Genomic DNA, 22,651 nt, shown 5'->3' with positions numbered 1-22,651 from the left:
GCATGTATGAATTTTTGTTTGGACGCCTGTTTTCGATTCTTTTGGATGCACACCCGGGAGTGGAATTGCTAGGTCATGTGATGATTCTCTGCTTAACCACCAAGTTGTTTTCCCCAGTGTCTGCGCCATTTTGAATTTCCACCAGGAGTGCATGAGGGTTCTTGTTTCTCCATATTCTCACTTGTTACTGTCTGGGTTTTGTTTTTGTTTTTGTTTTTGTTTATAATTTCTATCCCAGGGGTGTGTTAGTCCTTGATTTCTAAAAGACCCAAGAGTCCCTTCTTGGGAGCAGGGCCCTGAGTGAGGGCCTATCCTGCTCATCATAGCTGGGGGCCAGAAACGGTTTTAGGTTCTCAGCTCTCAGCAAGGGGCTTCCCGACCAGCTAGCATTTAGGTGCCCAAATTCAGACAGGTGTGCTCCATAGGGACACTGCCTTAGGCTACGATGAGGCCTATCCAAGCTGACCCCTCTCCCAATCATCTCCTGACCAACAGTAGGAACTCTCTTGAAGGGGCAGCCAGCAGCTGGGTCCTGCCCATTTCCACACCAGCTGGTGGCACCCCATTCAGCTCTGTTGGTTTTCTGATGTGTTTTTGACAGTTCAGTTGTCATTGTAATTATTGCTTGTAATCTAATTAAATGTTACGTTAATGGATAAATCAGAAGTACACAAACGAGGAGAAATGTTCATTATGAAAATTCAGCTGAATGCTTTGGAAGCCACAATATTAAACAAGTCACAAAAAGCAGCTGTCAAATTAGGAGTTGGCAAGACAAATATATAAATGATTAGGGGGAAAGGGCTATCAAAATCTAGATGAGTCATGCAGACTACTTCGCAAGGTCCTTTAAACTTGCTCTCCACTTCAGAACATCCAGAAACCCAGAGCCCAGAGCGGGGGGAAAAAATGTGGAAACAAACAAAATCCAGAGCTGGATGCTGGAGATGGTGTTTCCATGATGAGATGTTCCCAAAGAGAGTGACTCGGAATTGGAAAGGATGGACGCGCTGTGGACGAGGAAGACCACCACTTGCTCTTTGGAGGTTAAATTAGCATGTGTGTCAGCAGTGGAATTGTGTCCCCAAAAAGACCTGGTGAAGTCCCCATACCTGCGAGTGTGACTTTATTTGGAAATCAGGTCTTTGCAGAGGTAATTAAGTCAAGATGAGATCATTCAGTTGAGCCCTAAAGCCATTGTCACTAGAGTTCTTATTAGAAGAGGCACAGGGACAGAGGGGGGCAAGCCATGTGGCACAGAGGCAGAGATTGCTACCAGGAAGGCAATGAGGCTTGCAGCCACCACCATCGAAGAGACAAGAGAGATTCCACCCAGACTCAGAGGGAGCACCCTGCTGATGTGACATGTTGATTTCAGGCTTTGTTTTAGACAAACCCCATGGACTAGGAAGCTTAACAACATTTATTTATCATAGTTCCAGAGACCTAGAAAAAGCTTAAGATCAAGGTGCCGGCTGATTCAGTCCCCGGTGAGGGGCTTCCCCCTGGTTTGCAAAGGGCCCCACAGAGATCATCTCCCTCCCATCTCTTCTACAAGGGCACAAATTCCATCCTCCTCTTGACCCAACCATCACCTTCGGGTCAAGCTTCAGCATGTGAATTTTGAGAGGACACAACATTCAGTCCATAGCAGGATTCTGGCCTCCAGAACTGTGGGAGAACAAACGTTGTTTTATCCATCTTGTTTGTGATCATTTGTTAAAGCAGGCGCAGAGCCAACATCTGGGACTCCTGACTTCAAAGCCAGCTCTCACTACTCTTTGAGTTCCCTCTTTCTGACTGGATGTCTACCTACTGGGGACAGTGGCACAGAATCCAGTGAAAATGAGAGTGAACATATTTCATTTCCAGTGAAAATGTTTGAGCAAAATCCAGTGACTTCACCAACACGAGAACCCACACCCTTCCTAGCTGGGGCAGTTTAGGTTTCTCTGAGCCTGACTGTTACTCATTCATGATGTAGGTGGGTTAGGGTAAGGTTAAGCTGCCATAACAAAGAGGTCCATAACAAGCCAATGGCTTATTATGGAAGACAATGTATGTCTCTGGTGAGAATTCTCAGTGAGCATCTCCATGCAGACATCCAGGGACCCAGCTCCCTTCACTTTCTTTCCATTCCTTAGGACATTGTCCTTCTTGTCATAGTCAAAACCAGATCACTGGCCTGTCCTTGTTTCCACTTGTGAGAAAGGGACAGACAGAAGGGATGAGGCGCTCCACAGTCTTTCATCCAAGGTCTCCAAGGACTCACATCATTTCTGTTCAGTTTCTACTGGCAGAAACTTGGTTGTGTGGCCATTCTAACCACATGAATGTGTGCCTGGTGGAAAGAGGGATGGATTTTGAAGGACAGCTCGAGGTCTCAGGGCTAAAGAGTAGGACCCTGGTGACATCTTTACCAGGGCCAGGATTGGGGAACACAGTCCTGGAAGGGACCCTGTGCCCTGTGCCAGTGTCCTCCGCCAAGATCACGCAGCTTTGTGACTAGGTAGGTGTGGCCCTGGTTTCCAGGATGGGTGGCCAAGCTGCTCTGTGACAGAGAGCCACACCCTGGCCTGGCAGGGGAGTTAGGCTGTGGGCAGCTGCCACCCGGGGACAACACAGTAGGTGGCTGAGGAGGATGGCGTGCCTGGGTTTCCTCCTCCTGGTGGGCTCACTCCTCCTCCTAATCAGCACCATGGCCCAGGGGGAGTACGGCGTGGTCCACGTGGTGTCCGAGAACTGGAGCAAGGACTACTGTATCCTGTTCAGCTCCGACTACGTCACCCTACCCCGAGACCTGAGCCACGCCCCCCTCCTGCCCCTGTACGATGGCACCATGGCAGCCTGGTGCCCAGGAGAGGATTCCTTCCACCAGGCCCAGCCCAGCTCCCCCAGACCACAGCCCCTCCGCCACACCACCGCCATGGTCATGAGGGGCAACTGCAGCTTCTACGAGAAGGGCTGGCTGGCTCAGGGCCGAGGCGCCCACGGGCTGCTCATCGTGAGCCGGGTCAGCAACCGACAGTGCTCAGACACCACGCCAGCATCCCAAGACCCCCGCAAGCCCCTGCCAGACCTCACCATCCCTGTGGCCGTGCTGCGCTACAGTGACATGCTTGACATCTTCAGCCACGCTCGCGGCAATGCCGTCATCCACGTGGCCATGTACGCGCCCCCGGAGCCCGTCATGGACTACAACATGGTGGTCATCTTCATCCTGGCTGTGGGCACCGTGGCCGCAGGAGGCTACTGGGCCGGCATGACTGAGGCCGATCGGCTGCAGCGGCTCCGGGCCCGAGGAGGAGGAGGGGGGCCTGGAGGTCACAATCAGCCGCAAGGAGCAATAGCCGAGGGGTCTCAGGGAGGTCAGGAGGGTGAGGAGGATGAGGATTCGCCAGTGGACTTCACACCAGCCATGACGGGCGCCGTGGTCACCATGTCCTGCTCTATCATGGTGCTGCTCTACTTCTTCTATGATTGCTTCGTCTACGTCATGATTGGGATCTTCAGCCTGGGCGCCGGCACCGGCCTCTACAGCTGCCTGGCACCCCTGGTGCGTCACGTGTCCCTGTGGCAATACCAGTGGCCTGGCAGCCGGTCCTATCTGCAGCTGTCCCTGCTGCTGCTGGCAGGCCTGTGTGCCTTGGTGACCCTTCTCTGGGTCAGTTACCGCAATGAGGACCGCTGGGCGTGGCTCCTGCAGGACATACTGGGCATCACCTACTGCCTTTTCGTCCTGCGGCGTGTGCGGCTGCCCACACTCAAGAACTGTGCCTCTTTCCTGATGGCCCTGCTGGCCTTCGATGTCTTCTTCGTCTTTGTCACACCCCTCTTCACCAAGACAGGGGAGAGCATCATGGTGGAGGTCGCTGCAGGCCCAACAGATTCTTCCAGCCAGGAGAGGCTGCCCATGGTGCTCAAGGTGCCCCGGTTGAGCTTCTCGGCCTTGACACTATGTGACCAGCCCTTTTCCATCCTTGGCTTCGGTGACATTGTGGTCCCCGGCTTCCTGGTTGCCTATTGTCACCGCTTTGATGTGCAAGTCTGCTCTCGCCAGGTCTACTATGTGGCCTGCACCATGGCCTACGCCGTGGGCCTGCTGGTCACCTTTGTCGCCATGGTTCTCATGGAGATGGGCCAGCCGGCCCTGCTCTACTTAGTGTCCATCACCCTGGTCACCAGCCTGGCTGTGGCTGCCTGCCGCCAGGAGCTCACCCTCTTCTGGACGGGCCAGTGCAAAGCCAAGGTGCCTGCCCAGCCTGGGGCAGGGCTCTGTGTTGCGCCGGTGGCTGGCTCCAAGCAGAAGCAGGAGGGCACAGCGGATGGCCACCCCGCTGGCGAGTTTGAGGTGGTCACCAACCAAAGCACAGAAGACATAGACGTCAACCCTGGGGAGGACACAGCTGAACTGGTCACCATTTCTGAGGATGAAACCATCCGTCCAGAGGGCCACAGTGACAGTTCTGAGGGCTGGAGCGACGCCAACCTGGATCCCGATGAGCTGACCCCCAACTCTCCCGGGTCCTCAGAGGAGCTGATACCACTGATGCCAGTGATGCCCGTGGCCATGCTGGTCCCACTCATGCCGCCACCCCCACCCTCGGAGCTGGGCCATGCCCACACCCAGGCCCACGACGCCAGCCTGCCCTGGACAGGGCTCCACAAGAGGAAGGGCTTGAAGGTAAAGAAGAGCTTGTCAACACAGGCTCCCCTGTAACTGGAGGCCCTGGGACCTGTGCCTCTACGAGGGCCGCCAGAATATTGCAGAGCAAAGCCACGCGTGGCAAAAGAGAGATCGGGGCATTAGAGAAATTCCATATCTACCCGAGGAGCCTGTGTGTTGTTAGGACTAAAGCGTGAAGCCGTCCCGGGACAAGTCTGCGCACGGCCGGGGGTGGGCGGTTCCTTGGGAGTCGGTGCCTCTCCCAAATCATGCCAAGGGGAAACTGAGGCCTGGAGAGGACACATGACTTGCACAAGTGCACTTGGCACATCAGGATTTGCTTCCAGGGCTCCCTGGGCAGCTCATTCCCCTCCCCTACCTGCCCAGACCTGCAGGTCAGCCTCAGCTCCTTAACCTGCCAATCAGCCCATGTCCCGTCCCTGCCACTCCTGGCCCCACTGCCCATCCTCCCTTGCTCAGGCCAGTGGGACCATGGCTGTTCCTTGATCCGTCCATGTCCTGTCCCCCTGTCTCCACACGTGCTGCTCCCTCTGGTTGGGATGTCCTTCCCACTCCAAACAGAAATACCCCAAACCAGTCCCCTGGCTCGCTAGAAAACCCCTCAGCATCCTTAAGCCTGACTCACATCTGTTCTGCTGAAGGTCTCTGCTCAAGTCGTCCCGGACACCGGCACCCAGCCCAGCACACTCCTGCATGCAGCCACCCACTCCATCCAGAGACACTGAGTATGCCCTTGTTGTGTGCACCTCCTTGTGAGGGGCCCAGGAAAGGTGGAGGTCCAGGACAGACAGATATCAACCTGAGCATTGTCTTAAAACAGGGGCAGGAGAGGTTGGAAGGGTTGGGACTGGGGTGGGGGAACACGGGACCACGGCTCTGGTTCCCATGCTGCCTCACTGACGGGCAATGGACAAGCCTCCTCGGAGCTAAATAGTCCTATCTGCAAAATGAGCCTTAGAATACCATGTCCACCCGGAGGCAGGGGCATGGATGAGATGACCTCCAGGGATCCTAGTTTCGGGCTCTAGGTTGTGTGTAGGTGTTGCTTGATCCGAGGAAACAGAATCGGGGTGGCCGACGGCTTCCTGAGCAGGCCGTGCTGGGGATGGGGGTCATGTCCCCAGAGGCTGTGCATCCTCATCTTGTCCATGCCTCAGCTCAGGTGTCCCCTCCTCGGGGAGGCCTTCCTGTGACCCTTTCTGAAGGCTCCCAGCCTCAGCCCTGTCACCCACCATACACCTTGCTCCTTGGTTTTCTCATCTTCCCCAGGAGAGCTCGGCTCTGTGAGGGTGGGGTCCGCATCCCTCTTGATCGTCTGGTAGTTTCCAGGCTGAGGACGGGGCCTGGCCTAGGCGAGGTGCTTGGCCTCTCTTTGTTGAAGGAATGAATGAACCAACAGGGGAAGAGCCGGTCCAGCCTGAACTGAGGAGGAAAGGGGAGGCCAGGAGAGAGGGCCCTGCTGCCCACCCTGCCTCACAGGGGTCCTGCAGGGCCTGGGTCAGGGTGGAGGTGAGGCTCAGGGGGCCTGGGTAGGCCCAGGGGTGGGAGTGCGGGAGCTGAGGCATGGGTGCAGGGATGGGCGAGAACAGGGCAAGGCCCCCCTGCGCCAGGACACCAACCGGAGGTGTTGGCAGCCCCTCCCACTGGAGCCAGCAGCCATCTGGCCTGGACAGAGGGGCCGCCACAGGCCCTGGCTCACCCCCAGCCCAGGCAGCCTCCCCACTGCTGACCTGCGTCACCGAGCCTGCCCAGGTAGGCTACACCCCCACCAGGCTCAAGGGAAATCGCTGGGCAGAGCGCAGGCCCCTTGTCCCCCAATCCTCAGAGTCCGGGGTGGGAGGGAGGAGCTGGCTCCCCAGCACTCACAGTTGGGGCAGCTCTGAGGATGCTGGCCTGAGCTCCCTGGGACCCGGCCAAGGCCAGCCTCCAAGGACAGGAGTCTCAAGGAGGGACTGGGAGGAAGACCCCCACTCTGCATCCATCCAGGGGCCTAATGTGGAGGGTAGGGAAGAGCCTGGGCATGCTGTGCGCCCCCTCCCCATGGCTGGATACACGGTATTGGGCAGTGGGGTTGAAGCAGGAGTCCCAAGTCCTGACCCAGGGTGGACAAGAACCCAGGGTGCAGTAAGTGTGGGGGTGCCCATAGTCCCAGCTCTGCTCCTCACTGGGAAATTATCCTGGTCACATAAAGACTGGTCCCAGACAGGGTAATGCCCGTATGAGGCCAGCCCAGCTCCAGAGCTCCCGAGCGGCTCCCTCAGCTAACCCACACTGCGGCCAGCTTCTCTCTCACCCCTCTGCACCCCTCCCTCCCTCAATGTCTTCCCAATATCACTGCCCACAATTCTCTTGAGCCTGATTCCCAGGGACCCAATCTAAAACAGCTACAGCTGCCTTCTATGTGTGAGCCTGACAAAATTATCTAGATTCCCCCTCAAGCCCCTCTGCTCACTCTGGAAAAGGTGTGTGGGGGCGGGGCCTTCCTTTGTTCTGATGAGAATATTCTGCAGCAGTTGCGCCCAGTCACAGATGGGGTTGAGCAGGAGCTCTGGGTGGACCCTGCAGCCTGGGTGTTTAGACACAGGCCCCCCAGCATGGGTGCATGGCAGGGATCTGTGGGACACTCACTGACATACAACTCCTGGACTCCAGCCCAGTCCTGGTCTGGCAGGCCCAGGGCCGTGGGGACCAGGCATCTGCAATTTGGAGGTACTCCTGTGCCCACCCCAGGCTGAACACCTCCAGAGACTGGCCTTGGTTTCTTATCTCAGTTGACCCAGGGGAAGGTGGAGGAGAGGCCAGGTGCGAGTGCAGGGTCTGGAACAACCATGCTCCTGCCCTGGTACACACATCTTGTCAGGCTCTCTGCAGGCCCCTACCCAGGCCCTGGGCCCCCTTGACCATCCCTGGAGGGATTGAGCCCATTTCACCAACCAATCACCTCCACCTCTCCCCCACATTCTAGAATGTTCTCACCCCATGGCAGAAGTTTCTTTTTTTTGTTCTGTACTGAGCCTTGCACATAGGTGCTCAATAAAATGTCTGTTGATTGAACCTCAGGGGCACAAAATATCCTTATCTATGTAACGGACATAACCACTTCACGCCTCTCAGGAGGCTGTGTTAAGTATGGAATCATCGGGAAGAGCTGAGCCCCCTGCCTGGTGCAGTCAGGGCTCCAGAAATCTCAAGGTGCTGCTGCTGCTTTCTGGTGGTCCAGTGTCACTGCCTGCCCCTGCCTGGAGGTCTCCTAGCTGTGCGCCCTGCAGCACTTGTCAGGCTCCTTGCCAGGCACTGGGCTGAGTCCAACCAACTGGTCCAAGCTGCCATCTGCCAGAGGTGCCCAGAGCTGCAGCCTCCATCAAAAGGACACGGGACGCTGCATGTGAGCAAGTTCACACGTGTACCCCTGGACACACACACACACAAACATGGACGCACATAGAAACAGCATGGGCACATGCCTATACCACACTCAGCATGTGCACACACCCGTACACCTGCACCTCTGCTGCACACCTGCATATAGACCCTTGTGCACGCCCCAGACATGCATGCACACACCTGTGCTCTTCAGATCTGCCCCCCCCAATCCTTCCCTGGGCCCATGAGACAGTGGGGCACTAATCCCTAGATTCCCACCCCAAGGGCAGGTGGTCTAGGTCCCTACCCCTTCAAGAGAGCTACTCTGAGGAATGTGGCGGGCTGACGACTTCCTCCAGGGGCTGCCTCTGCTTTCCAGCCTGGCTCATCCTTGGGAGGAGGCTAGGGGGCAGGGAGGGCCAGGCAGGGGCAGTGGCACCAGAGCCTGGCCATTTCCACCTAGCATGGCCGCCTCTAGCAGGGGGTCTTGGATCAAGTGCCTGTGCTGGTGGGACCTGCACCCCCGTCTAATGGTGTCCCCTGATGGAACCTGCTCCCCACTTTGTTTGTGGGTTCCGAACTCCATCTCGACCTCTGCTTCCTGAGGGCCCACCCAGCCTGTGACAAGTGAAACCTAAGGTGGGGCCCTGGAGACCACACCCAAGGCTCCAGGTGGCTCAGCCCAATGCTGGGACCGTTTCACTCAGGCTCCCAGCATTTCTCTCTGGCCTCTCATCCCATCAAGATTCTTCCATGGGCCTTGGCTCTGCTTCTTTTAGTTCATGAAAGTGTTATGTGCTGGAGTTTCTGGATTCCCTGGGTCATGAGGACCAGCAAGGATCTGTGGGATGCTCTAATCCACAAAAGCCCAAAAGGGTCAAGGCCTGTCCAAGGTCACAGTGGCCGGTCAGCAGAAACGAAACACAACTCTGGTCTCCTTCCACCCAGCCCAGAAGTTGGGACCTCACCCTAATCCTCACCTCCTGCCCGATCCATGCTCTTCTGAAAACACACCACCCCTCAGGAAAAGTCTGGGTCCGCTCTCCTTGCTCCATCTCCCTTCCATAGGTTGAGTCCCTATCCTTGATGAGATGTGGCTGTGCCGCCTGATAAAGAAGTTGTGTGATTCAGCATCAAGCACCTCCCCAGCTAGGGAGGGAGGACAAGGCCAAGCACTTCTGTCACTGCCATGTGACACCCTTTGTGCCTCGGTTTCCTCCTCCATAAGAGAGGCTGCAGAGACTTACCTTGAGGTTTGTTGTAAGGAGTACGTGAGGCGATGTATGTGTATGAACAGCTACTTGCTAAGTGCTTTTAACAGGTCAGAAATATGGGGTATTGCATCACATGACGCCCAGGATTAAAGCCAAGGTTTCCAGGCCAGCACGCTGCGCCTGCAAATGCCATCTTTCCTAGGTGAGCTTTCAAAGGTGGTGGTGGTGGGGCGTCCTCGTGCCTCAGTTTCCCCTGCTTATGCCGAGTCGGATATGCTGGTAGGTGCATCACAGAGCCAGGAAGCCGGGGTCCCTGCAGGGTTAACTGAACCAGGAAACGTTTCGCGCCTTTTTCCAGCAACCCTGGCCTTTGAGCGCGCCTGTGCTGCCACCTGCTGGCCAATGTGATAATAGCAGGCAAGGCACGCCACTCGACCGCGTTGCAATAATCATAACCAGGGGTGATATTTAAATATCTATGTAATCAACTACTCATTAGCAGAATTACAAAGCCCTTCATAGGCCCAGGATTAACTCTTTAGAAAGTGTGCTGTGAGGATGCTGAGGTGGCCTGGAGGAGGGTATTTTGCTCTAAAATGAAGCCAACACCGCATCATGGAATGACCTGGTGTTCTGGTGCTGATCCCACCCCACAGAGCGAGGACAGCATGAGTCAGCATTCTCAGACCCTGGGGTGACCAGTTCTATACTGTGGGTCTGGAGCTGGACCACCTCCACATCTCAGGACAAGTTCTGGAAATGGTTAATTTTGTTCACAATGAATCTCCTTCCCACCAGGCTTTACATTTCCAATACTTATTTTATCTGGGAGGTAGATCCTCCCAGGGACTCACCTCTTAGCTAAGACTCTGGAATTCTCCCCAGTGTGAATGTCTGTCCAGACCTCCCTGCTAGGGCCTCCTCTGGTGACAGGAAGTGGGGCCTGGGGACGGGTTGGAGAGGCAAGCAGGCACCTGTGACATGCCAGCTGCTGCCAATGCTCTGAGGTGTTGTTCTGAGAAACACCTCACACAGATCCCCCAGCCTCTTAATAGCAGCCTCTTAATAGCAGGAGGAGGGCTACATCATGGTGTGACCTTCCAGAACCCTCAGCACTGAGCACAGGCCTTCACAAGGTCACACAGTGTCAAAGTCAAAACAACCAAGAACCAGAAACCAAATGCAAATGGTTGCCTTTCAGAGGTTGCTTCATGAAGCCCCAAGCTCCCCCCAATAATGGGTCTTTTTAAAGCAGGAAGAGAGAAAAAAAACTTACTGGACAAACCCTAAGCCCTGGTCCACCATGAACACTGGCCTGGCCCATCTCTGGTTCCTGACTCAACCAGATGCTGAAGAGAACTTGGGCAGGAGAGCTGCATCCCTGAGAGGCCTCCCCCATCATGGCCCAGGTGCTTTTCTAGGCCACCCCTTGGGGCACTCCCAGGAGTGTGTGACAAACGGGGGCCTTGTCTCCATCCACTGTGATAAATTGATAACGTCCCCTGAAAAGATATTCATGTTCTAATTCCTAGCACCTGTGCATGTCGCCGTTCAGGAAAGAGGGAAGTTAAGTGAAGGATCTTGAAACAGGGGGGATTGTCCTGCATTATCCGTAGTCACGTGTTAAGGTCTGTAGACAAGTCAAAATAACACCTGGTATTTTGCCAGGGAAATGTTAGAGTTCATAAACAAGTCTGGATGGTGCCTGGCAAAATGCCAGAGGGAGTGGTTTGAGAAGTAACAAAAGCAAGCCATTAAGTGTGGAGATTTCTTATTAGTTGACTGATGTATCTAGTTTATGCTAATTAGATAATCTGTGCAAAATGTATAAATAGCTCTGTTGTCCTACAATAAACGGCTTCCATTCCTGCTGCATCAATCTACAGAAGTTATTCGTCACCCCCCGGTTATTATGCTGCAGCCGGACTGCGGCAGTCACGTGGGATCTGGGGGATTACACGTAGAGAAAAAAAAAGACACTGTGGTGGAGGCAGAGACCAGAGTGATGCAGCCGTAAGCCAAGGATTGCTGGCAGTCACCAGAAGCTGGAAGAGACCCGGAACAGATCCTCCCCTGGAGCTTCCAGAGGGAACACAGTCCCATGGATCCCTTGGTGGCAGCTCAGTGGTACTGATGGCAGACTCCTGGCCTCCAGAACTGTGAGAAAACACGTTTCGGATGCTAGAAGCCACCAAGTTTGTGGTCGTTTGTTATAACAGCCACAAGAAACTTGCATGTTGTTCAATAGATGTCCACGGCCCAGGCTGCCACACGTCCAGCCCTGTGCATAGCAACTAAATGTCCCTGGAGAAGACCAGATGAAAACAGGACCAAACAACCAAGCTCCCCTAGTCCATGAAGTGTTCCCCTCTGCCAGGCAGAGCCAGGCACAGGGCAGCCAGCAAAGGGAGAGCAGGAATCAGGGTCTCAGCTATCCGTGGGTAACTTCTTTTTCCTGTTTATTATGTTTTAAAAGAAAACTGGAAATTAGGGAAAAAACACATTGACTGAACTTTTAGTTTATTTCCACACAGGTTTTTTTTTTTCCATTCATAAGAGTTTTATTTTCCATTTTTAAAGATTGTAGTAAAACATGTATAACATAAAGTGACCATATTTCAGTGTAGGGTTCAGCAGTGTCAAAAACTTAATGACACACACTGTCACCACCGGCCAGCTCCATCACTCTTTTCATCTGGTAAAACTGAAATTCTGTCCTGTTAAATACTCGGTCCCCCTCCCCCTTCACCCAGCCCTTGGCAGCTGCCATTTTCCTTCCTGTTTCCAAAGTGCCTCACACAAGTGGAATCACACAATACTTGTGACTGGCTTATCTTGCTTATCACAATGTTCCTGAAGTTCTTTCAAGTTCTACCCTATTGCAGAATTCCTTTCCTTTATGTGACTCAGTAATATTCCACTGTATATGCATACCACATCTTGCTTATCCATTCATCTGCCAATCGGTGCTTGGATTGCTCCCACGTCTTAGTTGTTGTGAATGATGCTGTTGCAGACATGGATGCACCAATTCTCTTCCCAAGACCCTTCATCATAAGAATGAAAATTCTTTTGAGTGTGCATCCAGAAGTAAAATTTCTGGATCATATGATAAATTCTGTTTAATTTTTTGAGGGTGTGCCATGCTATTTTCCAGAGCCTGTGCCATTTTTCATTCCCACCAATAGTGCACAGGATTCCAATTTCCTCACATCCTCACGGACACTTATTATTTTCTGGTTTATTTACGTTAGTGGCCATCCTCATGGGTGTGAGTGGTAACTGGTGTCGCTTTTGTCTGCGTTTCTGGAATGGACAGTGATGCTGAGCATCTCTTCATGTGCTTATTAGCTGCTGTGTGTGTCTTCTTTGGGGAACTATCTGCTCGAAAATTCGTCTCATTTTTTAATTGGGTTTTCACAAACTAATTTTTCAGAAATTTCTGTAAGATAGATCTAGTCATTTGATTTCTGGGAAGCTAGGGATATGAAAATCTTTAAAGCTTAGAATGCATCTTGCTAAATTATGTTCCAAATAATGGGCCAATTTATCCTCTATGTGTGCTGTGAAATATGGAAGTGACAGTTTCACCAGAGCTTCACAGCGTCCTTGCTAACCTGATAACGATGACAAACAGCATCTACATTCATTTGTGTATCATTAATAGTGAGGCTGGACTTTATCTCTGCCTTTTGGTTTATCGAATTAATGGTCCCATTCTGAGGCTTAGCACAGTGTTAAGCACGTGACCATTTCTTGTTGCTCCTATACTGGAATCTGTTTTCTCCTTTCCAATGTTAAAGTCTTACCAGTGACTGGGAAAGGTAGGAGAGAGAGGTTGCTGGGGAGAGGCTGGGCAACAGGCAGCCGTGACATAAATAAATTCCAGTGATTGTTGTTGTTGTTGTTGTTGTTGTTTTGTTTTTGTTTTGTTTGCAGAGTAGCATAACTATAATTAATAATAAAACATTGTAACTTCAAGCCAGGAGCCATAGTACCCTCCAGTCTGTAATCCCAGCCCCTTGGGAGGCTGAGGCAGGAGGATCACAGATTTGAGTCTAGCCTCAGCAATTTAGAGAGGCCCTCAACAGTTTGGCGAGATTCTGTCTTAAAATAAAGAAAAAGGGAGGGTGGGGATGTAGCCCAGTGGGAAAATTCCCTTAAGTTCAATCCCCGATACTAAAAAAAAAAAAAAAAAATTGTAATTTCAAAATATCTGGAAGAGAGGAGTGAAGGTCCTCCCCAGGGAGAGATGATGTGATGGATACCCTAATGGCTCTAGTTGATCATTACGTATTGTTTACATGTATCTGAACATCACACACAGTACCCTATAAAAATGTACAATTCTTACATGCCCCCTGCTTTTGCTGTACTGCAGATCAAACCCAGGGCCTCGGGCGTGCTAGGCAAGCACTCTACCATTGAACTATGTCCCCAGTCCTTCGTGAAAATATTTTGAAAAGCATCCATCACCTGGGCCATTAGGATCCTTGTTAAATAAAAGAACACAACTAATCTTCATTGCGTTCCCCCAGTTTCGGGACTTCCAAGGCCTCCCTGCTGGAGTTGAAGGCCATCTGAGATCAGCCTCCCCTCCTGGCCTCCACACCCTCTACAAGCTCCTGCTCTGCTGTCCCCTCACTTCCTGGGAGTTCCTATCCAGGACTCTCCACTGAGATCCCTCCCACACTCTCCAGGGCCCCAGGGCTGGCTCTGTCCAAGGTCCTGGAGAGGAACATAACCAAAACACGGTCCCTGACCGAGAGAATCTCACCGTGGCAGGCGGCTGAGGGGACACACAGATATATGCTCAGCCCCTTTGGACTTCAAAGACTAAGTACCTACTCAAAGGAGCTCAAGCCAAAAAAGCAGATCGGAAGGATAGAGCCATCTCTCAGAGCACCGGGGACCTTGGGAATGGAGATTTTAAAAGCTCTCCGCCTCTCCCAGCCAGCTCTGCACCACCACTTCCTCTCCTTCCCTCCCTAAGCCATTGCCTCTGCTCACTCATTTTGCTCTTGGCCCATGGTGGCACTGGCCCAACCCCACATCCTGCCTCTGGGTCCAGGGATCACCACCAAAGGCAGTCCAGTCTGCTTAGCCACCGGTCAGACTCTGGAGGGACAGGCTCTGCCTTGGTTAGATTGCCCTGTTTGTTCAGGGTCTTGTCCTTGGCCATTGGTAAGCCATGTTCCCTTGACTCAGGCATCCACCTGGCTTAATCAGGGAGACTGAGGAGGGCAGGGACAAAGGCTGGTTCCTTCTGGAGATGGGTTCTCCCAAACCAGAGTCTGAATCTGAACAGGAGCTCTACGTGACTTGCGTGCGTATTAAAATGTCAGAAGCCCCGCTGCAGAGCCGCCGTTCTCAAAACGTGGCCCTGATCTGGCAGCCTCAGCAGCACCTGGAATCCTCTTAGAAATGCACATTCCAAGTCTCGCCCCAGCCCGGCTGAACCCTCAGCTCTGAAGATAAGACCCATCGTTCATTTCTGCAGCCTTCAGGGGGATGGGATGTGCATCGATGTCAGAACTGTCACTCTCCATCAGGGGCTGGCAAACTTCCTGCAAAGAGCCAGGTGGTAAACGTCTCAGGCTTTGTGGTCTGTGGCAAGCCTGCAGGCGAAGCCCCAAGCAGCCCGAAGCAATAGATAATAGACATGGCTCCACAGTGGGCAGAACTCAGGAACCTCCGTATCCAGGCCCCAGAGAAGCCTCCCTCCCCTGAGGACAGGCAGAACTTGTGCATCTGAAGGGACATCTGTCTCACCATCAGGTTACCCTGTGTGGCAAAATGAAGGAACGTTACAGGTGTCTCCTACTCATCAGTTGCCTTTGAGTTAATTAAAGAAGAGATTGTCCCAGGTGGGTCTGACATTATCAGGTGAGCTCCTTTTTGTTGTTGGTACCAGGGATTGAACCTAGGGGCACTTTACCACCTAGCCCTTTTTATTGGGAAACAAGTTCTTACCAAGTTACTTAGGGCCTCGTTAAGTTGCTGAGGCTGGCCTTGAATTTGCAATCGTCCTGCCTCAGTCTCCAGAGTTGCTGGGATTACAGGCGTGCACCACCAGGCCCCCACCAGGCCTGACTCCAATGAGCTCTCTCAAGACAGTTTAGAGGTCAGAGATGGAGGGTGTCAGAGCGATGCTCCCTGCTGGCCTCAAAGGTGAGGCAAACTGTCTCCCATATCACACGAGGGAGAATGGAGGGGCTCTGTGTGAAGAATGGCAGAGCCTCCAGATGCAGAGAGTGAGCCCCAGCAATAGTAGGGAGATGGTGCTTTTAGTCCTATGACCACGAGGAACTGAAGTCTAACAATCTCAAAGAGTCTAGAAGAGCACCTGAGATTCAGGTGGGATTTCAACCTCACAAGACCCCGGGCAGAGGACCCAGACTGCCCAGTCTGCTCCCAGACTCCTGACCCACAGAAATTTCCAGACGGTAGATGTGTTTATAATAATTTGCTCTGCAGCCATAGAAAACTGATAAAGCGTGGCTGCGTTCCAGTACGACTTTGCCAAAACAGACAGTAGGATGGACTTGGCAGCTTGCCGATCCCTGTTTGGTGGATATGGATGGTGGAGCAGCTGTGTGCCTGTGTAAACAAACACGGAGAACCCGAGGGCCACAACAGAGGCCCGGACCACACACTGGGGGAGCAAAGAGGAGGGACGTAAAGGCGCTGCCAGGGCATCCCACTCAGTGCTCAGTCTGGGCTCTTCCCTCGCCAAGTCAGCCTGAGATGAGAGGGGCGGGAAGGGTGGCAGCTGCTGCTTATTGGATTGGAGGTCTTGGCCTGTCCTTTGATGGTGAGTGGCTTACAACCATCCCACAAGTCGTGGCATATTGAAATATGAAGCAGTCTCCAGTTTGGAGGAAGGTCTGTGTGTTCTAATAAAGATCCAACTCCAGGGGCTGTGGCTCAGAGGCAGAGCGCTGGCCTAGCATGTGTGAGGCTTCTGTGGCTCGGCATTTACAAGTAGCTTGGCGGGGTGGTTCTGACTCAGGGTCTTAGCTTACAGAGAAGCCATCCAGAAACCAAAGGATCAGCCCACAGGTCAGGGAAGAGGCTGGGAACCCAGAGGAAAGTCTGCACCCTCTCTGGTCTCTGGAGTTTGCTGCCAGGTCCTGGCTGATCTCACCTTCCAGACTTCTGGTTTCTTCTTGAATTTTCTCTGAGGGCTCTCTGTTGCCCTGTAGGCCCAGCACCCACTCCTCTTGTCTTACTTGGAGATGCGCCTCACCTGCCTGCCTATGCACCACCGCCAGTGGGTGGCCGGGCCCAGGGCAGCTCAGGAGCATGAGGGATGGTCGGAAGTCACATCATCATTTGGTATTGGCTGCAGAAGGGACCCCATTTCTGTGGTTTGGGAGTATATTTGGCAAGGACCACGTCCGGCTGACTTGAGACCTGCCTTAAATGTGGAGCAGCGAGGGAGAGAAGAGGACCTAACCCCAGGAGACCCACCAGCCCCCTCCCACCCCCTGGGAGCAAGCAGTCACCTGTGTGAAACCCTGAAAAGTCCCTGTCTTAGCCATCTGAGCTATAACAAAATAAAACAGACTGGGCGGGTGACACACAGCGGACATTGGTTTATCATAGGTCTGGAGGCTGGGAGGTCCAAGGTAGAGGCTCTGTCACATTCAGCCTCTAGTAAAAGCCACTTCCTTTACCCTCACAGGGCAGAACTCTGGGGCTCTCTGGAGCCTTGTTAACCCCGTTCCTGGGGGCTCCCCACTCTTGAGCTAATGGCCTCTCACGGGCCCGGCTCCCAATGCCCTCACCGTCAGGGTTAGGGTCAGCTGAGGAATCTGGAGGGACTATAAACATTCAGGCCATGGCAGGCCTGTCCTTGCTGGGAGATTCTCAAGTCAGGGGAGTGACTCTCCGGGTTGATATAACCTGAGGAGAGAGAGGGGTTGGGAGCCACCGTCACCTGCTTCACACCACATCCTGCCCTTCCTCTTCCAGAGAAAATCCCCACCTCCCCCCCATGGTAAAGGGCCACCATCCTGCTCCTCACCTGTCACCTACAGGGACTCCAAACAGGCTGCTGTACACAAGTGTGACACAAAGATATTCGCTTAGGCTCGCCACATTCATCCGGGCTCACCTCCCCATTCAGACAACAAAGGGCTGGTTCCCGTCATCCCCTGAGGGTTGTGAGCTTAAGTGCCCTGCTTTGTTCCTGCCTGTGTTGTTTTCCTGTGGTTTCTGTAATAAAGCGGCAGCTTCAGACAACAAAAGTCTATTTTCTAAGCCTGGAGGCCAGAGGTAGGAAAAGGGTGCCTGCAGGGCTGTGCACCCTCCCCAGGGGGAAGGGAGACCCCTGCTTTTCCTCCACCTCCATCTCCACAGGGCCTTCTCCTCTTCTCCATGTCTCAAATCTCCCTCTTCCTGCCAGGCGAGAACACGCCTGCAATCCCAGCAACTCCGAAGGCTGAGAGCAGGAGGATCACAGATTCAAAGCCAGTCTCAGCAACTTAGAGAGGCTCTGAGCAACTTAGTGAGACCCAGTCTTTAAATAAATAAAAAACTTTAAAAGGACCGGGGATGTGGCTCAGTGGTAAAGTGCCCCTGGGTTCACTCCCTGATAAAAACAAAAAAAACTCGCTGTGAGTACAATTGTGACTGGATTTGGGGCCCACCTGGATAACCCAGGAAGATCTCATCGTGAGGTCCTTAACTGATTACAAAGATCCACAAGGATCCTTCCTCCAAATGAGCTCACACTCACAGATTCTGGGTAGGCAACTATTTGGGGGGTGGGTGACCATTCAACCCACCACATCACCCCCGCCCCAGCCAAACGGACAGGACACACGGTGTCCCCTGCCAACCTTAACAGAACTGTAACTGATGAGATTCTGTTAGCCTCACGTTAGAGCCAGAGAGAAACTCAAAGCAAACAGGCCAGGCTCCTGCTCTCAGGGAACCGATGGCTGATTGGGATCAGAACAGCCAGGAAGGATGTGACCTTGCATCTCACCCATGGTGGCGCCCATCCTGCCCTGCACCTCCTGTCTGTTTCCAGAGCTGAGGCTGGAGGATGAGATGGTGCCCTCAGGAGGGGCTGAGCGTCTAGGATGGCGTCCCGGGAACTGCAGGGTCTAGTGCTCCCGAGACGCCACGGATCCTGTCTGCAGCTTCCATCCTGCCAGCTCAGGAGGCTGATGATCGCCAGGATGGCAATTAAGAAGGAGACCATCGGCCAAATGGTGCACTCTCGGGCATTCTGTGCCGCCTGTCTCCGCGCCAAGGGGATGAGCCTTTCCAGAGACTGAGGCGTGACCAGACGAGACCTAGCCCTACAGCCTCTCCCCCTGAGTGCTGAGCACTCAGCAATGCTGAGTGGAAGGAGGACGGAGCTGCTGTGGCCTGCTGGCTTGAGGGATGCTGATAAGAATGTGGTCTGTGACAGCTGGGGACACGGTGCATGGGCCAAGGAAGAAAGGAAGCCACCGAGGGTCCAGAAAAGCCGTGGACAGGGCATTGGTGGCAGAAATAGGGGATTAGACGGGGTTCTTTTCTCAGCTTGGCCAAATTGTCTGTGTGAACTTGGAAGCATTTTTAAAGCGTCCCTAGAAATTATTAGAAAAAGACACCTAACCGGAGGGTGGTGGTGGGGAGGGAAATGGGCAAAGAATTTGAACAGGCATTTTACAGAAGAAATGCAGATGGTCAAAAAATATCTGAAAAGATGTTCAATCTCTCTAGTAATTAGGGAAACAGAATTTAGAGCAATGAGAACACAGTGGGGAAAACAGTGACATCTGAATAAAATCTGTAGTGCATAGCCTCCTACCCAGGGTACTTTCTTAGTTTGGCTCATTGTATGCTGATTAGTAAGATGCCAGCATTAGGAAAAGCTGGTATACTGGAACTCTGTCTTTTCGTGACTTTTCTGCAAGCCTAAATGTTATTTCAGAAATGAAAAGCAGGGCTGGGTTTATGGCTCAGTGGTAGAGCGCTCGCCTAGCATGTGTGAGGCACTGGGTTCGATTCTTAGCACCACATAAAAATAAAGGTATTGTGCCCATCTACAACCAAAAAAAAACCTGAAAAGGTAAAAATTCCTATTACCATCATGACAGAAAACAACTACAACAGAGATATCACTGCTCACCCAACAGAGTGGCAAGAATGACAGAGGTTGATAAGATGAAGCTCAGACTGAGCTAAGGGACCAGGCTCTCTCAGTGCTGTGGCTGGTAGGGTAATATGGTGCAGCCTCTGCAAAGAGTCCTTTGGCGTATGGACTACAATTCCACTGTGCATGCCCCTTGATCCCTTACCCAAACCTTTGCCCAAACAGGCGTGTCCCAGGGTGACTGATCCTCAAAGCTCTTTTGTAACAATCAGAAGAACCCCAGTGACTATCGGCAGAGGACAGGTTAAATGATAGAGGGTATCCAACCACAAAATTACTGTGCAGCAGGAAAAAGGGATATGGTACATCCAAATGAACAAAATCACAAAGATTTCCAAAGCACAAATGTAAGTGGCAAGTCATACATGGTGGTGCATGCCATAGTCCCACTACTTGGGAGTAGGAGACTGCAAGTCCAAGGGCAGCCTCTGCAAATTAGCAATACCCCATCTCAAAAAAAAAAAAAGGTAAGTTGCAAAACAATATATATACTATGATTTCATTGATGGAAAGGAAAAGGACAAGTAAAGCCATGCATTTCAAAAAACGTATGTATACTAGTACACATGGAGCCCTGAAAGTCAAGAAAGGTACCCTCCCCACTGGTTGGGGTTTCCCCTGGAGAAAACAGCGGGACTGAGGATTGGAGCAGGAGGGGTGGAAAGAGGTGGTGGAAATGGGGACTTTCACTTTTCAGAATTCTTCAAATTTTAAATAATGAAACTTTCATATATTACTTGTGCAGATTTTTAATATTAAAAACATTTTTTAAACAGGTGCTAACCTTCTCTGAAATGTAGTTTCCTTGTGTTTAAAATAAAGGAAGTAGGAGCCAGGCATGGTGGTGCATACCTGTAATCCCAGCTGAGGCAGGAGGATCGCAAGTTCAAAGTCAGCCTCAGCAACTTAGCAAGACATGTCTCAACTTTTTTTTTTTTTTTAAAGTAGGGTGGTGGCTCAGTGATTAAGTGCCCCTGAGTTTAATCTCTCCTACCAAAAATAATAATAATAATAATAATAATAATAAAATAAGTAAATGAAGGAAGTTGGATCAGGGCCCCGCTGCGTGGCTTCCAGCTCTGCATCTACTGAATCTGAAGCTGAGCCTCTGTCCTGCTGTCCCTCCCTGCTCCAGCCCATGCAGCACCACAGTCCAGCCACACCTACTCCTCTCTGTTCCTCAAAGTCCAGCTCAGCCCTGACTCGGGGCTTTGCCCTGCTGCTCCCTGGGCAGCCAAGGCCTGGCCATGACCTCCCTGCCTGCCTCCTCCTCCATTGCTCAGTGTAAAGGTCATTTCGCAGGGACCCCTCCCCCATACACACACACTGCCCAGTGTAACACAGGGGTGGAAAGCAAGGCAGGGCTACACCTGAGGGGGCCTGTGGAGCCAGGGTGCTGGCTCAGGGGGGTCTTCCTGCACCAATCCCACACCGTCCAGCCAGCAGTCGGCCTGAACCTTGGTGGAACATGGAACACAGGCAGAACCAACAGGACTCCAAGAAGTTGAGGGTGGTCTGAGGTAGCTGGGTTAGCCATCCCGCGGGCTGGAGACACAATGCATGACCTCCCCTGAGGCCTGCGGTCTCCTACTCTAGCCTCTTCATATCCTCCCACTGAAACCCAAGTTGCTCTCAAAAACCGTCTCTCAACACAGAGACACATCGCTCCTTCCTCTCTTTCTCTTTCTCAACCACTGTTTCCCCAACCTCTTCCCCAAACTTCCTAAAGCTTAGCCATCCCGCGGCCTCGCTCCCTCTTCTTCTTTCTTGGTTAGTGCGATCTTGGAGGGTCCTTTGGAGCCATCTCTCCAAAGGGCTGAGTTGGGGGGAGGGGAGGGTGTTGCTGGTCCTGCCTGCCCTTCCCGAGTGGCCTGGAGGCCACTGGCCCTTCTCCTGCGGCTTTCCAAGGCTGGACCCCTAGAACAGCTGCCAGAGCACCATCCCTCCTCCCGCCTTCCCTGCTTTCCACAAGCCCCGCCCACTCACGCAATCTATTGGCTGAGACTCGCCAGGGTGCAAGGGAAGGCTCCGCCCAGCCCTCCAGCCCCCCTTCCCCGCAGGGCCCTGGCTCCGGTTCCAGCTTCTCTGTAATGGGCTCCCTGCACAGGGCTCCCGGGGGAGTGAGAGTTCCTTCCTTCCCAGCACGGACGCCAGAGAGCCAGGGAGCCTCTTCCTCCAGCCCCAGCTAGAAAAATCTGAGAGGTCGTGGGCCCAGCTTCGGTCCTGGGTTCACTTGCAAGGCCAGAGGGGTGGACGTCCGAGCAGGAGACCCCGACCAAGACCACGTGGTTCAAACAGAAAAAGGGATCTTTCTCCTCCAGAAGAGGGCATCCATGTCCCTGAAAAGGGCAAAGGGTCCCTGGCAGACAAATCAATCAATGCACCTTGGTCAGCCCGCAGACACGCCTCGATGTCTAGGAAGACAGGCAGGGACCACCCTGGGCCACCCGCCTGCCTGTCTCCACCGCCCAGAGGCTGCCTTCAGCCACAGGTGCCTGGACCTCACCTGCTCATGGCCCATCAGTCACACACTTCTAAGGCACCGGAAACCCTGGATGCTGCCAATCTGACTCGCTTCAGCAACAAGCCCATCTGGAAGAAAGGGATTTTAGATTTTAAGGTCAGATTCGGGGACCAGTTTGTCCCAGAAAATGCATCATTTGTATACAATAATGGGCTCTCACTTCTTCCCCAGATATTGCTTTTTTTGGGGGGTGAGGTACCAGGGATTGAACTCAGGAGCACTCAACCACTGAGCCCAGCCCTATTTTGTATTTTATTTAGAGACAGGGTCTCACTGAGTTGCTTAGCGCTAGCCTTTGCTGAGGCTGGCTTTGAACCCTCCATCCCCCTAACTCAGCCTCCTGAGCTCCTGGGATTACAGGCATGCGCCTCCCAGCCCAGATATTGCTTTTTAAAGCATCATAGTTTTTTTTTTTCTTTCTTCCAGAACTAAGAGACCCTTAGAGGTCTTCTATTCCATGAGGACAGAAAGGGTGAGAGTTTTGCCCAATTATACCAGCAAGTTTGTAACTTGGCAATAAAAGAATCTTAAGAAAATTAATCAACACTTGGGGTTTCCACCTGACACTTTTGAAGTATTTAAGGAAAAAAAATATGGTTAGAAAAAAGGGGTTTTTTTGGACAGATGTACCTCACTATTTAGGCTTAATTAAGCATAAGCCATTGATTTTCTTTAATTACACAAATATTAAATCTAAGTTTTCTCTT

At 52.6% G+C, this 22,651-nt stretch overlaps 1 protein-coding gene and 1 long non-coding RNA gene across 2 annotated transcripts in view; one reads left to right on the top strand and one right to left on the bottom strand.

Annotated features, from left to right (window-relative positions):
• The first annotated feature begins 2,641 nt into the window (after window positions 1-2,641).
• On the top strand, window positions 2,642-4,720 carry Sppl2c (signal peptide peptidase like 2C). The gene has a single exon (XM_005328157.3). It carries the CDS (start codon window positions 2,642-2,644, stop codon window positions 4,718-4,720), a length of 2,079 nt encoding a protein of 692 aa, XP_005328214.2.
• A 7,047-nt stretch (window positions 4,721-11,767) lies between these two features.
• LOC120884071 (uncharacterized) overlaps window positions 11,768-22,651 on the bottom strand; it is a 33,129-nt gene continuing 22,245 nt past the window's right edge. Inside the window, exons 2-3 of the long non-coding RNA XR_005726263.2 lie at window positions 21,927-22,012; window positions 11,768-15,048 (exon numbers count right to left, since the gene is read on the bottom strand). This is a non-coding gene — a long non-coding RNA (uncharacterized LOC120884071). The remainder of the gene's footprint in view (window positions 15,049-21,926; window positions 22,013-22,651) is intronic.

Source organism: Ictidomys tridecemlineatus, chromosome 3 (genome assembly GCF_052094955.1).
Source record: "Ictidomys tridecemlineatus isolate mIctTri1 chromosome 3, mIctTri1.hap1, whole genome shotgun sequence".
Lineage (NCBI taxonomy): Eukaryota > Metazoa > Chordata > Mammalia > Rodentia > Sciuridae > Ictidomys > Ictidomys tridecemlineatus.
This window is presented reverse-complemented; position numbering and strand designations above follow the sequence as displayed.

Coding starts and splice junctions, on each gene's coding strand:
- Sppl2c (XM_005328157.3), top strand. CDS start 2,642: ATGGCGTGCCTGGGTTTCCTCCTCCTGGTGGGCTCACTCCTCCTCCTA.